General features: G+C 38.9%; 1 protein-coding gene across 2 annotated transcripts in view; it reads right to left on the minus strand.

Moving 5' to 3' along the window:
• Positions 1-5,595: 5,595 nt before the first annotated feature.
• The window catches only part of LOC132815314 (transmembrane protein 200A-like), a 46,902-nt gene continuing 36,267 nt past the window's right edge, over positions 5,596-16,230 (minus strand). For both annotated transcript variants that reach the window (XM_060824165.1, XM_060824164.1), the window contains one exon: positions 5,596-7,582. In XM_060824165.1, the coding sequence (XP_060680148.1) occupies positions 5,990-7,558 (1,569 nt within the window). In that variant the 5' untranslated portion in view covers positions 7,559-7,582 and the 3' untranslated portion in view covers positions 5,596-5,989. The remainder of the gene's footprint in view (positions 7,583-16,230) is intronic.

Raw genomic sequence — 16,230 nt, forward strand, 5'->3', positions numbered from 1 at the left:
ACATTAGCTGAGTTTCTGGATTGATAGTCTAGTGGTTATATTAATGAATTAGATGAAGAAACTTAATGTAATATCTCCAAGTTTGCAGATGATGCCAAGTTGGCTGGGAGGATGAACTGTGAGACATGCTTCAGTATGATTTAGACAAGCTGAGTGTTGCATGGCAGATGAAGTATACTGAAGATAAATGTGAAGTTATTCACACTGGCAGCAAAAACAGGAAGGTAGATTATTATCTGAATGGGGATAGATTGAGAAAGAGGGAGGTGCAACTAAACTTGGAGTATCCTTGTTCAGCATTCACTGAAATTGTATGCCAATGCAGCAGGTGAGGAAGGCAAATGGTATGTTGGCCTTCACAGTGAGAAGATTGCAGTACAGGAACAGAAATGTCATGCTGCAATTGCATAAGGCCTTGGTGAGACTACACCTGGAGTATTTTGAGATTTTGTCTCCTTATAAGATGATGTTCTGGCATTGGGAGGAGTGCAATAAAGGTTTACCAGACTGTTTCCTGAGATAGCAGGAATAATGTAGGAAGAGCAACTAGATAGGCAAGAACTATACTAACTGGATTTAAGAAGAAAGGAGGGTGATTCTCATTAAAATCTATAGAATCCTAACAGGACTAGACAGAGTAAATGCAAGTAGGGATGTTTCTAATACTGGAAAGTCAGAACCAGGGCTCATATATTAAGATATGGGATAAGCTATTGAGGATTGAGCTGGGGAGAAATATCTTTACTCAGTGAGTGGTGAGCCTGCGAAATTCTCTGAAACAGGAAGTGGTTGACACCAAAAAAGTTTTAAGAAAAGTTAGATGTACTTCTTGAACAGCGCTGTCAATCTTCTGGAACCCTGTTGGTATCCAGTGAGTTCTGGAATTTTTCAAACAATGCCTCCACCATCTCTGTCACTTCCTTTGAAATCCTTGGATGCAGTCTCGCAGGTCCTGGTGACTAGTCTGCCCTTATGTACATAGTTTGTCAAACACTTTGTCTCTCATGATAGCAATTGTTACAAGACCTTTCTTCCAACTAGAACACTGCTTATGTGATATCTTTAAGATGTCTTTAGTGCACTCCACTGTGAAGTCCAAATAATGGTTTATCTGCCAGTTTCCCATTATCCATTCTCCAGGCGTATGCTTCCAAGGATACCATACTCACTTGAGCTACTCTTGGTTTTTTTTTCTATTATTTTTCATAAACAGTTTTGTCCCTCTTTATTAGCCTTTTAGTCATCCTCTCTGATTCCTTAAAAAAAAAACCCAATCCTCTGGGCTGCCACTTTGCATGCCTTTATTCTTGATTGGATACTCTCTTTGACCATGTTTTTAAACCACAAGTGGTTCAGCTTTCTCAAAAAGTCCTTCTTTCAACTGGAATAATTTTTTGCTGAGCTTTATGACATATCTGCTTAAATGTCTGCCACTATTTATCAACTGACCTTCCCCTTACTCTATTTTACCAGTTCACTTTAGACAACTCTTTCTTCATAGCTCTGTAGTCGCCCTTATTTAAGCTGAAGGTTCGAGGCTAACAGCCTATTCTTACATAGGTTCTACAATGTATTGGTCTAAGAAACAATTACAGATGCACTCGAGAAATTCATCTTCCGTGTCACTTTACCCACCTAATTTGTCCACACAATATGAAAATTAATATCACCCATGACAATGGTGGTGTCCTTCCTACATTGCCTTCATTATTTCCTGATTTACATTTTGTCCCACAGTGAGCTGATTTTTTGGGGACCTGTAGATGGCTCCCACTCAATACTTCTTTCCCTTCCTATTACTTATTTCTACTCAAACTAATTCTCCATCGTGATGTGTTGCACCTACATCACTACGCACCATTGTGCTGATGCTTTTAGTTAAGGAAGTTACCCTGCATCGTTTTCATTTTCTGTAATGTTAAAAACCCTTGAATATTCACTTCCTAGTCCTGGTCACTGTGCAAATACATTCCTGTAATAGTTATCAAGACATAGTCATTTGCCTTTCACTCCTTCCTAGAACAGCTTGACACCAAGAACAGCTATGTAAGAATCCTATTCATTGACTACAGTTCAGCCTTCAACATGATTATCCCTTTGAGACTGATTACTAAACTTAATGATCTCGGACTAAGCCCCACTCTCTGCAACTGGATCCTCAGTTTCCTAACCCATAGGCCACAGTCACTGAAGATTAGGGACAATATTTCATCCTTACTAACACTCACCACTGCAGCCTACCCCACCCCACCCTCAGCCTCTTACTGTATATCCATGATTGTGTCGCCAAATACCAGACCAATGCCATTTACAAGATCACTGATGACATCATTGTGGGTTGAATCTCAAATGGCGATGAAATAGACTACAGACGGGAAGTGGAAGGCCTGGAAAAATGGTGCACTGAGAACAATCTAGATCTCAACGCCAGCAAAACTAAGGAACTCATTATTGACTTTGGCAGATGTTACTCATGTCCCCTTACACATTAATAGCACAGAGGTGGAATGAGTAGAGAGTGTTAAGCTCCTGGGAGTGGTCATCCACAACAAGCTTTCTTGGACTCTTCGTGTGGACGCATTGGTTACAAAGGCACAACATCTCTTCTTCCTCAGGCAGCTGAGGAAATTTGGCACAACGGCGAATACCCTTACCAACTTTTATAGGTGCACCATCGAGAGCATTCTGTCTGGATGTATCACTACCTGGTATGGCAACTGTACCATTCAAGATCAGAGACGGTAAACTCGGCCCGGACAATCACAAAGGCCAACCTCCCATCTACCGACTCCATATATCAGGCCTGCTGTCAAGGAAAGGCCGCTAGCATTCTTAAAGATACATCCCAGCCTGGCAATGTTTTCTACAACCTCTGTACCTTCTCCCTGATAGTAGAAACGTTAACACATGCACCAGCCAGTTTTGCAACAGTTTCTACCCTACTGTTGTTAAAATACTGAATGGACTCACAAACTCTTAGCATTTGCCTGTACCTGTGTTTTTGTTTTAGCCTGTGTTTACCAATTATTTACTATCTATGCTACTTAATTATATTATTTGCTCGTATTGCTCGCAAGACAAAGCTTTTCACTGTGCCTCGGTACACGCGAGAATAAATTCAATTCACTTGTGTCATCAACTCAATCAACTTGTTATAAATGCTATATACTTTGATCATTATATTTATTCTGGTTCAAATTTCTGTTGCACTCTTCTGTTTGGATTTTGTGCCCTTTCCTGTAACACTTTGTTTAGCATTCACCTCTTCAACAACATACGTGCTCTAATGAAAGGTCATCATCCCAAAACCTTGACTTTGTTTCACACTCCAAAGATGCTGCCAATTTTAAGTATTTCTGCATTTTTGTTTCTATTAAACAATAACCCTTTCGGACTTTTTGCATCCATGGGGTGCATTTATTTTTAAGTAAAATTATGCTAGTGGACTATCATTTCCTTCTAAAGATGTATTAGGCTGCCTCAATATAAGCTGCAAATGTGTTGCTGGTCAAAGCACAGCAGGCCAGGCAGCATCTCAGGAATAGAGAATTCGACGTTTCGAGCATAAGCCCTTCATCAGGAATAAGAGAGAGAGAGCCAAGCAGGCTAAGATAAAAGGTAGGGAGGCGTCGTGTTGTTGAGAGGAGGAGCGCCTCATCTTCCGCCTGGGAACCCTCCAACCACAAGGTATGAATTCAGATTTCTCCAGTTTCCTCATTTCCCCTCCCCCCACCTTGTCTCAGTCGGTTCCCTCAACTCAGCACCGCCCTCCTAACCTGCAATCCTCTTCCTGACCTCTCCACCCCCACCCCACTCCGGCCTATCACCCTCACCTTGACCTCCTTCCACCTATCCCACCTCCATCGCCCCTCCCCCTAGTCCCTCCTCCCTACCCTTTATCTTAGCCTGCTTGGCTCTCTCTCTCTCTTATTCCTGATGAAGGGCTTATGCTCGAAACGTCGAATTCTCTATTCCTGAGATGCTGCCTGGCCTGCTGTGCTTTGACCAGCAACACATTTGCAGCTGTGATCTCCAGCATCTGCAGACCTCATTTTTTGCCTCAATATAAGCCCTTGTTTTATATAGTTTTACAGAATGCTTTCCAATATCTTCCCTTCAATTAAGCTTGCTAATCATGAGCTGATAGTTCAAAGGATCTAATTTCTTTTTTCCTTTATTTTTTAAAAGCCAACATCTCTGTATATCACACAGCTATAAATGTTTTATTCTTCTATTCAAGAGACCATTTAATTCAAGGTGGTGGTGAAGTAGTAGGGCTGTGTGCAGGCTGTTGCCCGGGGCTCAGCTGCCCTCACATGCTTTCATCTATTTTCTTTTTACTTCTGCTCTTTTTCCTCTTTAGTTTTTCTTTCCTTTGCAGCAGGTTAGTCAGTGAAATTGGTGTGACAGCTACAGCAGGCAGTGTGCGGAATGGTGGCTTCTCATGGCATTCAGAGATGGCCGGGTACATGACGACTGGAGGCAATGGCAGCAACAGCAGGGCTGTCTTCCCAGCATTCGGGGATGGCAGCAGCAAAGCTCCTCCAATGATTAGAGGCAATGGACCTTTCAAGGTGGCGATGCTGGCAAGGCTACATCTCAGAGAGTGGCCAGAGTGGGACTCTTGGTGAGATGGCAGTGGCGGCCTGGTCTGGCAACGGAGCTACAAACTCCTGCTTGTAGACCCAGAGCAGGGATACCTGGCATTGGCGAGGTGGCGGTTGCAGCAGTGGTAGCGTGGGATGCCTGCAGCTGGGACTCCTGGTGTCATTGAGGCAGCAGTAGAACGAGAGACTCCTGGTTGTGGGGTGAGTGGACCCGGCATTGGTAAGGTAGGCCCACTGGCAAAGAGATGATGCCTAAAGAGTGGCAACACCTACATTGGTGGATCAGGTGCAGATGGTGGACAAGGGGTGGCATCGCATGTGTCGTTGGTGAGCCAGCTTAGGGCTCAGGCCACTCTTTCATTTATATCTTTTATCCTTTTTATTCTTAAACTATTCAAAGTGGTGCCAGATTTGGTGACCGTTGAAGTCTTTCTCTGTATTTTACTGTATTACTCACTGCATAATGCAAGTGAAAATAAATAAATCATACATAAATTCATTCGTAAATAATATATTTCAACTTAACTCCAGGGAAATACATGATGACCTTATTACACTTCGTTTATAAAAGTGCACTTAATGAACATTTTTAAAAATTTCATTTTTCCTTACATAAACTGACTGCAGTAACACAAGCTATGAAGTCAAATGTATATAATGAGGCATAGGATTCAGACACTTACCTGAATTTAAGATAAATCCTTTGGAAAAACAGACAACTGTGATGATAAAAATGCATGAAGGTTGCTCTGGAGGGAAACTCAAGTGAGAAAACAATGCAATTCTAGAATATTAAGTAACAATTTAGAAAACACAGCTCATGAGGTATAATACAGAATCCAGGATTACAGAAATAATTATTATTTAATTAGATCTCTATTAGTGACCACGTATGCAAATTATTTCTTTCATTTAATTATGAAATGATACACTGGACACTTCTCAATATCACATTTGTGTGTTTTAGTGCATTATGTGCTTATACAAGATATCTATACATCCTTTGATTTATAGGAATATTGAATTCAGTATATTAATCGGCTTATTTTGATGGTTCCAAACTGTAACCTTACAAACCTAGAATGTCTGAATATTTAATTTTCACAAGCTGTTAACAAATAACTGATCATATTAAAATTTTTAAACTGGTGTTTAACCAAGATGAACACCCAGTAGCTGATGCATTTACGTTTGGAAGCAACTAAAGAAATTGGATAATTAGTTCCACAACAATATTCTAGAAGTCTGTGGAGCCTGACTGACATTCAGTAATCATCAATAATTACAGAAAAGCAACATATTATTGTCATCTGTCATAGCTTTTACTGCACTTTTGAGTCTCTGAACCCAACTATATATGATTATATTATAGTGTATGATTACTAATTACTATCAATTTCAACATTGTCCATCCTAAGACTACTGTGGGAACCAGAAATCATGAGCAATTTCTCTCTCTTTGTGTACTGTCTTTGCACAGATCTTTGAGGTTTGTCCACCTTTTGTTCATTGCTTGATATTGTACTTTCTTGTATGATATCGCTGTGAAGATTCTCTGTACAATCACCAGTTATAGCTATGGCTTCTGGTAGCACAGGAGTAGAGTGAAAAGAGTCCTCATTACTGAACGTTATGTAGCCCTTACTGTTGCTGCAATCTAAATGTGTGCAGTTTGGATCTTTCTCCTCATCCTCTCTTGTGGATGTGGAAGGACAGTCATCAAGATTCATATGTTTAGAATGAACTGACAAAGCATGGAGAGAAAGACTGGATTCTGTTCTCTGGAATGGAACAGGAGAAACCTGGGAAACTTGGGAAGAGGGTTTTTGGGAATTTTTGCTGGATACCAACTGGTTATCATTTAACCAAGAGGTATTTGAAGCTTCTGCATCTATGTCCTGGTTATCATCTCCAAGGTGATCACTTCCTATGGTTATATCCTCTGAAATGGATTCAACACTTCCCATTTGATCAGAAGCAAAATGTTCAAATGCTTGTTGAGTTTCCTTACATTTTTCTGAAATTTGTGCTTCATTCTCATTGCTTCCATGTCTGGCTGCTCCCTCTTCCAGGACACAGTTGTTCAGTTTGATGATGGGCAGTGTGAATGCACTAATGGAAGAAGTAACAATTGACTTAGTCCCACACATTTGGGGCATTTGGGTTCTATCATTTACTCTGATTTGGTCTCTGCAAATACTGTACACAGTATCAGAGAATGTCTTTCTATCTTTGGGGATTTGTTGCTGCAAGTTTGCTACAAAATCGCAGTTCTTTTTACCAACATTTTCTTTTGGATCTATAGGCTTTACAGCATTACCAATAGGTGTCCGCAAAGTACTTTTGGCCAACATTGCTGCACAGAAAGAATCAGGAGATTTGAGATTATCCATGCTTTTAGATTGTACATAGTTGACAAAACCATTAAGTGGCCCACAATCTTTTGTCCTCAAATTGTGTACATCTATAACTGTAGAATAGATGTCTCGTATATTAATTATTTTGGTTTTCTTGTCTCTATTTTCGTGAAGAACTGTATTGGCACAGATGAACAAAAAAATACCGATTCCCATTATGAGGGGTCCTAAAACCTTCAGTTTCTCAGAATGCAAATAGCTTGCTAAAAATTTAGAAATAATCTCCAGTGTTGTCATCTCTAAAACGGTGCTATTGGTAGTATTGTTAGACTGGACCTTAATAGTTTCAAAAATGTCAGTGCCTTTAGGCCAGTAGCCCATCACTGTCATTGCTATTCCCACTAATAGTACTAGGATTCCAAAAGCAGCAATCAGTCCAGAAATGGAGAACAGCTTCAGTTTGCCTTTAACCACTACTACATCACTCTTGCATTTCTTTTTTGCTTTCTTTTTGCGTTTACTAACACGATTACGTGATCGAAAGGAATCTTGTCTTCTGGCTGAAATACGAAGAAGCCCTCCAGTTGCAATCATGATAAATCCACTTATCAGCTATGTCTGAAAAAGAAAAGCAGAAGAAGAAACAAGAAATGAGAAAAGATGAAACAACATATCTAATTACTTAGAAGTTTTTATCTATGTATCTGATTCATGGTTGGTAAATTGGAATTTCACTTACTGCAACCAGTTCAAAGGAATTTCCAATAACCAACAGTGACTGATGCAGGAGCAAATTACTGCAGATACTGGAATCTGAACTGAAAACAACAAATGCTGGAGATTACAGCCAGTCAGACGGCATCCAATGAGAGACAGCAAGCTAACGTTTCGAGTCTAGATGACTCTTCATCCAAGCAGTGACTGATGCACACAGTATTTGGACAGCTTGTGCAGCATTTACCATCACTTCATGAACATTGGGAAAATTCAGTCAGTTGTCAGAATTTGAGGGAATTTTTCAGTAATTGGAAAAGACAAGATGATCTTAATTAAATTAGTGACAATTTACTTAGTTGTTGGGAATGGGAGTTCATGATTAGTAATTAAGCAGAAACATCATAAGTCCATCACTTATAGCAGAAAATGGCTTCAACTGTACCTGAAAACACTCCAGAAAGTCAAAGTATTTTAAAATTTTGACTTCAAGTGCATTAAATATCATATTTGTAGATAGACAGCTTACACAATTGAGCACAGGCAACATGCTTATATATTTTTATTTTTAAAAGTAGATAATCAAAATATTTCGATAACTTTGTTACTTCAGGTCACATTAAGTAGTAAATAGCGATTGTCGAAACAATAAACTTCTTCTGTGTTACAAACCTTTAGCAAATAAAATTCCAAAGTAGTTAAAAATTATATATAAATTGTAGACTTACATCCTTATTTGAATATCCTGTATCTTACAAAAAGAATACGTGAGAAGTTATAAAATGAGGCATTTGCATCAAGCCCCACTGCTTCCATTACCTTGTTCACTCCTAGTTTTCAGAAGATATGTGCAGCACAGTCAAGTTATTAGGTATCAGCATTTTATGGAGAAATCGGCTAACAGAGTAAGGATTGTTCAACATACTTAATTTCTCTTCTGTTTCATAAGAACTAGAATAAGCCATTCAGTCCTTTGAGCCTGATCCATCATTAACGAATCATGGCTGATCTGTGGCCTTACTCCACGTTCCTTTGACCGATATCCCTTTAATACCTTTGCTTAACAAATAAAAATTTACCTCGTATTTAAAATTAACAACTCATTCAGTATCAACCGACATTTGTGGAAGAGAGTTCCAAATCTCCACCACTGTTTGTATGTCGAGTGCTTCCTAACATCTCTCCTGAATAGTCTGGTCTTAATTTTCAAACTATGCTCCATAGTTCTAGAATCCTCAACCAGTAAAGATAGTTTCTCCTAATCTTTTCCTGTCAATATCTTGAAGACTTAGATGAAATTACCCCATAACCTTCTAAATTCTAGAGAAATTTGTATAACCTCACCTCATAACTTAGCCCCTGAAGTCCAGTATCATTTTTGTAAATCTAAGTTGCATTCCTTTCAAGGCTAATATATCCTTCCTCAGGTGTGGTGTTCACAGAATTCCAAGTGGGAGAAAGTGAGGACTACAGATGCTGGAAATCAGAGCTGAAAAATGTGTTGATGGAAAAGCACAGCAGGTCAGGCAGCATACGAGGAGCAGGAGAATCGACGTTTCGGGCATAAGCCTGAAGAAGGGCTTATGCCCGAAACGTCGATTTCTCCTGCTTGACTTGCTGCGCTTTTCCAGCAACACATTTTTCAGCTCAGTACTCCAAGTGGGGTCTAACCAAGGGTTTGCATAGCTGCAGTGTAACTTTTGCATCCTTATATGCCAGTCCGCTATATAAGGACCAGCATTCCATTAGTAAAAAGTGAGGTCTGCAGATGCTGGAGATCAGAGCTGAAAATGTGTTGCTGGTTAAAGCACAGCAGGTTAGGCAGCATCCAAGGAACAGGAAATTCGACGTTTCGGGCCAGAGCCCTTCATCAGGAGGCTCTGGCCCGAAACGTCGAATTTCCTGTTCCTTGGGTGCTGCCTAACCTGCTGTGCTTTAACCAGCAACACATTTTCAGCCCAGCATTCCATTAGCCTTCTTGGTTATTTTCTGGACTTGTTCATGGTATATTAACGAATTATGCACCTGAACCCTACATCTCAAGACATCTAGAAATTATCCTGATCTATCCTTTCTCGGTCCAAAATGGATAACCTCACTCTTTCGAACACTGTACTCCATCCGCCACAGTTTTGCCCATTCACCTGGAATTATCAATATCCCTTTGTAATTTTATGCAATAATCTACAGTGTCTACGATGCCACCTCACTGTGTGTCATCATCAAATCTGAATATATGATCTTCTATGCCATTATTCAAATTATTCAAATGTGAATAATTGAGTCTAACATACACAATTTCATATAAATATTAGGTTTGAAATCATTCAGCCGGCATGCATTTAACCAGTATTATCACTGTTTGCATTATACAGTTCTATATAGTTGTTATTTACCAGTCATTTAGTTAAACATTTTCAACAATTCTTATTTAGGCTAAGATTTCTCTACGAAGTACTTATTAGATTTGTTTATTTTATTTAAATTGTAGTATGTCCTCTCCCAATTTAAACAGTCTTAATAAAAACATCTATCCGGAATGTTTATTATAAAGATAAACAGTACATTTTGCGAATCACGAGGTGACACTGTGGTTAACGCACTGCCAATTCACCTCTGACACAAAAGTTGAATTTCTCTTAAGTTGGTTAAGTTGGATGATGATAAAATCAGTATTGAGTAAATTTGGACTACCTTACACGAGTTCCCACTGGTTGCTGGCGTAACGGTCCACCCTAAACTCACTGAGCATTACTTTTCAGATTTTAATCTACTCTACGAGAAGGTAGCATGGATACATTCGAAGCCAGCAACACTGTTCTTTCCAGGTTACATTTCTGAATGGCATAGAGAAGGAATTGTACTTTTAACTAGATGGCCTAAGCAGGAAGCCACAGTTGGAGAAGGAGCATCTCTGGACAAAGTTTTAGAAAATGAATCTGCACAGGTGGAACAGGTACCAGTGGGAGAACAATTTAGAGGGAGTAATCATAAATCAGTTAGATTTGAATAAATATGGAAAAAGATGAAGACAAATCCAGAGGAAAAGTTTTAAACTGCGGCTATGTCAATTTTACTAAACTGATTTGCGATTTGAAAATAAGGAGACTGGAAACAGCCATTTGAGGGTAACACAGTGTCAGATCAGTGGAGACATGTGATGAAGAGCTAAGGAGAGTGCAGTAACATATTAGTTCTGAAAAGAGAAAATGAGGGCCTATAAGGTAGGATGAGGCTATTTTCTTTAGGACAAAAGTAACAAAGAGAGACGTAATTACAGCATATAAAATTATGGTTGGGGGTGGGAAGGCTAGAAAGACCAAAAGCACTTCTTTCAATTTGCAGATAATTGGTAGGTGGATTACAGGAGGAAATACAGGTGCTGGGATTAATGAAAGATGTGTTATTGGCTATAATGTGATTGGGTGAATAGGGAACGCTATTTCTAAAACACAAACTTTTAAAGTGTGTGTTGGTTATAATGCGATTAAATCGGTAACACTTCAAGTGTTGTTTGTGTTGCACAACTTCTGTATAGTGCGGGGTTGCACAGGAATACAACTACAATGTTTTCGAAGAACTGCCTGTAATCCCAAACATATTTAAAACAGATTTGAACGTACACTTGAGGTGCGATAACCTACTATGCCACAGACCAACAGCGAGGTAATGAGCATAAATAGTAAATAATTAATCTGCCTCTCTATTTGTCATTATGTATTCATGGTGTATGAAAGTCACTGGTGAGTCCAGCAATATTGCCCATACCTAATTACCCTTGAAAAATTGGTGCTAGGACAACTTTGTGAATTAGTTACATAATTTAGGTATTTCCAACAGCATATTCCAAGGTTTTCACCCGGTGACAATGAAGGAATGGCAATATAATTTCAATAACAAATTGACATATGACTTAATTGAAAAGCTTCCAGTTGGTTATGTCCCCATATGAGTTTATTCTTCTCTGTGTCAGTGGTGGAAGTTGCAAGTTTGCAAGTTGCTGTCAAGGAAGCCTTTGCAAGCGGTGTATCTTAGAAATGATGCATACTGCAGTTAAAGTATACCTATGGTTACGGGAGTAAATGTGAAAGTTGCCAATAAAACTGACTGGCTTGTTTTGGATAGTTGTAAAGTCTCTTGACTGTTGCAGGAACTGTACTAATCCAAAAAATGCGAAGAGGATACTATTGCCTCCCTGAAAGTGGAATAGAATAGATATGGTGGAAAAGCTTTGGGGAGTTATGCATGTCACTTACCACTACTGCTTTTGTCCTGCTAATGCAGTTATGGTGATTAAAAGGCTAAATTGTAAAGTTTGAGGACAATGCTGACTTCCCCAATATATTATTAGTGTGGTTTCTATGAATGGAATTGAAGGGAGAATGGTTAGATGGTTTCTTCTAGAGATGGTGTTTGACTGGCACTTATGTGACAGTAAGGTCACTAATCCTTGGTCTATGTTAGTATATCACCCAGGTCTCGCTGCAGGCAGGAACACATACTTCAGTACCCAAGGGTTTTGAATGGTACTGAGCAAAGTATCATCTACCATGCTGATGATTGCATAATGTTCAAACTCGCTGCTTTCACCATCAGGCCTAGATTATATATTTTTGGAAAGAGTGGGGCAGGGGTGTGGACCAGATAAACTTGGTTCCCATGTTTGAACCCAGTCTATATGGAGATGAGAGGGTTCTTGTGATGTGGTGACTGTATTCCTAGCTCTGAGCCAGAAGAGCTAGATTCAAGTTCCATCTGCTCCAGAGGTCTCATTACATATCTAAACAGGTTGATTAAAAATAACTATAATTAGACAGGCAGCCAAGTTGATCTGGGCATTAGCGAGGCACGTTATTTGAGAATAACTGTTGCTGATTGCCTTGTTGATTATATCAATAATGCTGATGATTAAGATTAGACTGATGGGCTTAATTGGCTCTATATTGGATTTGTCTTGCTTTTGTGGACATGACATACCGGAGTCCAAAAGCGTGATGCTGGAAAAGCACAGCAGGTCAGGCAGCATCCGAGGAACAGGACAGTCAACGTTTCGGGCATAAGCCCTTCATCAGAAATGTGGGCGTGGAAAGGGGGCTGAGAGATTAATAGGAGGGGTTTGGGGCTAGGGGAGGGTAGCTCGAAAGCAATAGGTAGATGCAGGTGTGGGGAGGGTGGTGGAGGTGATAGTGGTAGATTGGAGAGCCAAGGACATGCAAGTCCTGGGCCACCTCCACCACCAAGTCCTAGTCATTCGACACCTGGAGGAAGAATGCCTCATCTTCCACCTTGGGACCCTCCAATGATAGCGAGAGGGATAAGCTGGACCATAGGGTCACAGATCATGGTTGAACACATTTGACTGCTATCAATCCAAAATAGCATTTCAGAGATATCCAATTTTGACTTGTCCTGAATCTATCCCATTTAGCATGAAGTTAGTGCTAAACAACATGATGGAAGGCATTTTTATGCCTACATAGTTATGACTGTGAATTTTTGGAAAGAAAATCCACAGTACTTTAAAAAAACACAATGGAAATGGACTCAACTTTACTGGTGGAGGAGTGACATCCCACTTTGCCTTGTCTGCAAATATATGAAACTGTCAGAGGCTGTAAGTAGATGTTTTGAATGATCTGGATATTAGAATATATACTTTTTTTTGGATTGCATTTGAAGAAAGACATTAGAATTCTAGCGTGTGGAGTTAACATTAGACTTTAAATGTTAATAAAAACAGAAATACAAAATCCAGAATCAGATAGGCATTGTATCTGCAAATTGGAACTCCACAAAATGTGTGTGAAGAAAATTCATTCACAATGAGATGCTAATAGCTGAGAAACAAATCATTTTATGTGCATGCTAAAGCCATCAGAACTCATTGTGTGGGCAATGGGAATGGATACAGGGTTCACTTACCAAAAACCAATTTAGGATAAGAAACACCTTATCAAGTGGCACTTAGCAATCCAGAAAAAAATATTCTGTTCTGAAAAGGAATAATTCTACTCAGGAATTTACCAAAGGAACAAAGTTGGGCATTTTTAACATTTTTATTGCTTATATCTTCACTATGGTGGCACAACTACAACTTTGGCTGGAGCAAAGCCAGAAAGCTCCCATTGCATGGACGAAGCTACTCTACATTCATCACCAAAAAACTACTAATCCCCCTTCAGTAAAAGGAGAGGAAATTAATAGGGCACTTACAGCTACCATCTTGAGAACCAATTGTACACTCTAAAATATGTTCACCTTTTGCAATAATTTTTCTTACTTGTATGTGAGTCGCGTATAAGTGCAAGCTGTCGTGATTACATTTTGGCTATTGAGAAAATAAATGTTTATTTTTAAATTTCAACATATCAGAATTTGTCATATGTATTACTGAAAGTAATAGCATTCAGGGTTAAACACGTCTTCGGATCTTGTTACAGTTAGTCAAAAAGCTACCATCTGTCCTTGGTCTGTAATTGTATCCTTATTGTGAAAATGTAACTTGGTAACTCTTGATAATACAGGCCATGGATTGGTGCATTTTGAGAAAAATAGATTGGAAAGGAGGAGGTCAAATATGTTTTTCCCTTGTGTTGTTTCTCTCACCACCTGCTGCAAGCTATATCTGGCAGCTATGTTCCTCAGAACTGCTTGCCAGCCCAATCAATGGCAAGATGCTACTGAGACATTCTTGGAGCTGGAAACTGAAGACTTATTTAGAGTATGTGCTTTAGCTATCCTCAGTGCTTCTTCCAAGCAGGGTCTAACATAGGGAAGTACAAATTCAGCAGCTGAAAGAGGGTGATAGGTGTTATGAAGCAGGCAGTTTAATCTGGTGACATTAGACTTCATGAGATCCAAAGTTAATGTTGAAGAATTCCGGGGCCAATTCCTCCCAATGTTCAATCGCCTCTGGTGGCTCTGACTTTAGAGAGATGTAGACGGCGTGTTGATGGAGGTGTCTGGGATATTGTCTTAAAACCATGATTTTGTGGGTATGACAATGCCAGACTACTGTTTGATTAGTCTGTGGGACAACTGCCCCAATTTTGGCACAATCCCCTAGATATTCATGAAAGAGGCTTTTTGAAAATCATCCATGTTGAATATGTGTTTGCCTTGTTTGATGGCTAGATTAATGGTAGATAATTCATCCAGTTTTATTTTTATTGCATTTATTCATGGCTATTCATATAACTGAGTGTCTTACGAGGCTACTGTTGTGGGTATGGAGTCAAATTTATGCCAGACAGTTAAGCATGATTTTATATTCCAAAGGAAGACAACCAGAAAAGGATTTACAACAATCCTTTAGTCTTGTAATCATATTATAGATACTACTGCTTTTTATTGGAGATTTATTCAACTGAATTTGAAGCTTCCTTATTGGTTTCCAGACTTATTATTTCTGAATAATTAGTCAAGGACTAGTTCAGTAAAGTAAGCACTATGCTATTGTTCCTGGTAACCAGAGAGACTAGCATGATGGATATGGTGTTAGAATATATCAGAAAGATATAAAAAAAAACATAAAAACATGAAGTATGAAGGGGAAATAATTTGTTGAAAGAAACAAATTGAATGCAAACTAGAAGCTGGGAAACAGATAATAAAAACATTATTATTATGTATCTATAAATGCACACTAGAAAAGTAAAACTTGCCAGAAAATGGGTAGAGATTTAATGTTATTACCCTTCTGCATTTGAAAACAGAGATAGAATAAGACCAAGGAACTAAAGACAAATTAGCTTACTCTTTGTGGTACACAAGATTCCTTTACTCAAAGATGTTATAGAAAAAAATTCTTGAAACTGAAAATGTATTACAGAGTAGTTAGTAAAACATGTGTGGCCAACCTTCTTTGAAAACAGTAGACAATTGTAATTTTGTAGGCATAATACATTTGAATTCTCAAAAGGCCTTTGCAATTGTCCACTAAGTGGTATTTTATCAAAGGGCATTTATGTAGCAACCACATTGGTGTGGGACTGGAGTCACATATAAGCCAAACCAGGTAAGGATGGTCAGACAGCCCAATGGTGATCAAGTCATGTGAGTAAGGCCAAAACGTGTAGAATCAGAAGACAGGAAACAGAATAATGAATAACAAGTAAGCTAGCTACACAACAGAAAACCTATGGTAGGAGTTAAAATGTAGTTAAGCAAACTCGCAAAAGGTGGAAAGTGTTCTTTCTTATTGATTAATGCCACCATTACTCAGAATTTACATAAGCAGTTTGGACTTGGGAACTGGAACTACAATTTGTGGAAAATATCAAATCAGGAAAAGTTTAACAGGTTGGGAGTCTTTTTCTTAAGGAAGATTCTAGAAAGATTATGAAAGGGCTGTTATAACTTCTGTTTTATTGGTGAATAAAACCTGCAGCATTGTACACCTAAATTTCAGTGAGTGAACACCATGTCAAATAAAATAACTTATCAAGCCTGATTTCATTCGGGGAATCTGATTTCTTCAGTAGTAAAATGAGCTGGCACCATGACATAAGTGATTCACAACAACAACTTTTACTTAAATAGGATCTTTAACA

The sequence above is a fragment of the Hemiscyllium ocellatum genome, chromosome 4 (genome assembly GCF_020745735.1).
Source record: "Hemiscyllium ocellatum isolate sHemOce1 chromosome 4, sHemOce1.pat.X.cur, whole genome shotgun sequence".
NCBI lineage: Eukaryota > Metazoa > Chordata > Chondrichthyes > Orectolobiformes > Hemiscylliidae > Hemiscyllium > Hemiscyllium ocellatum.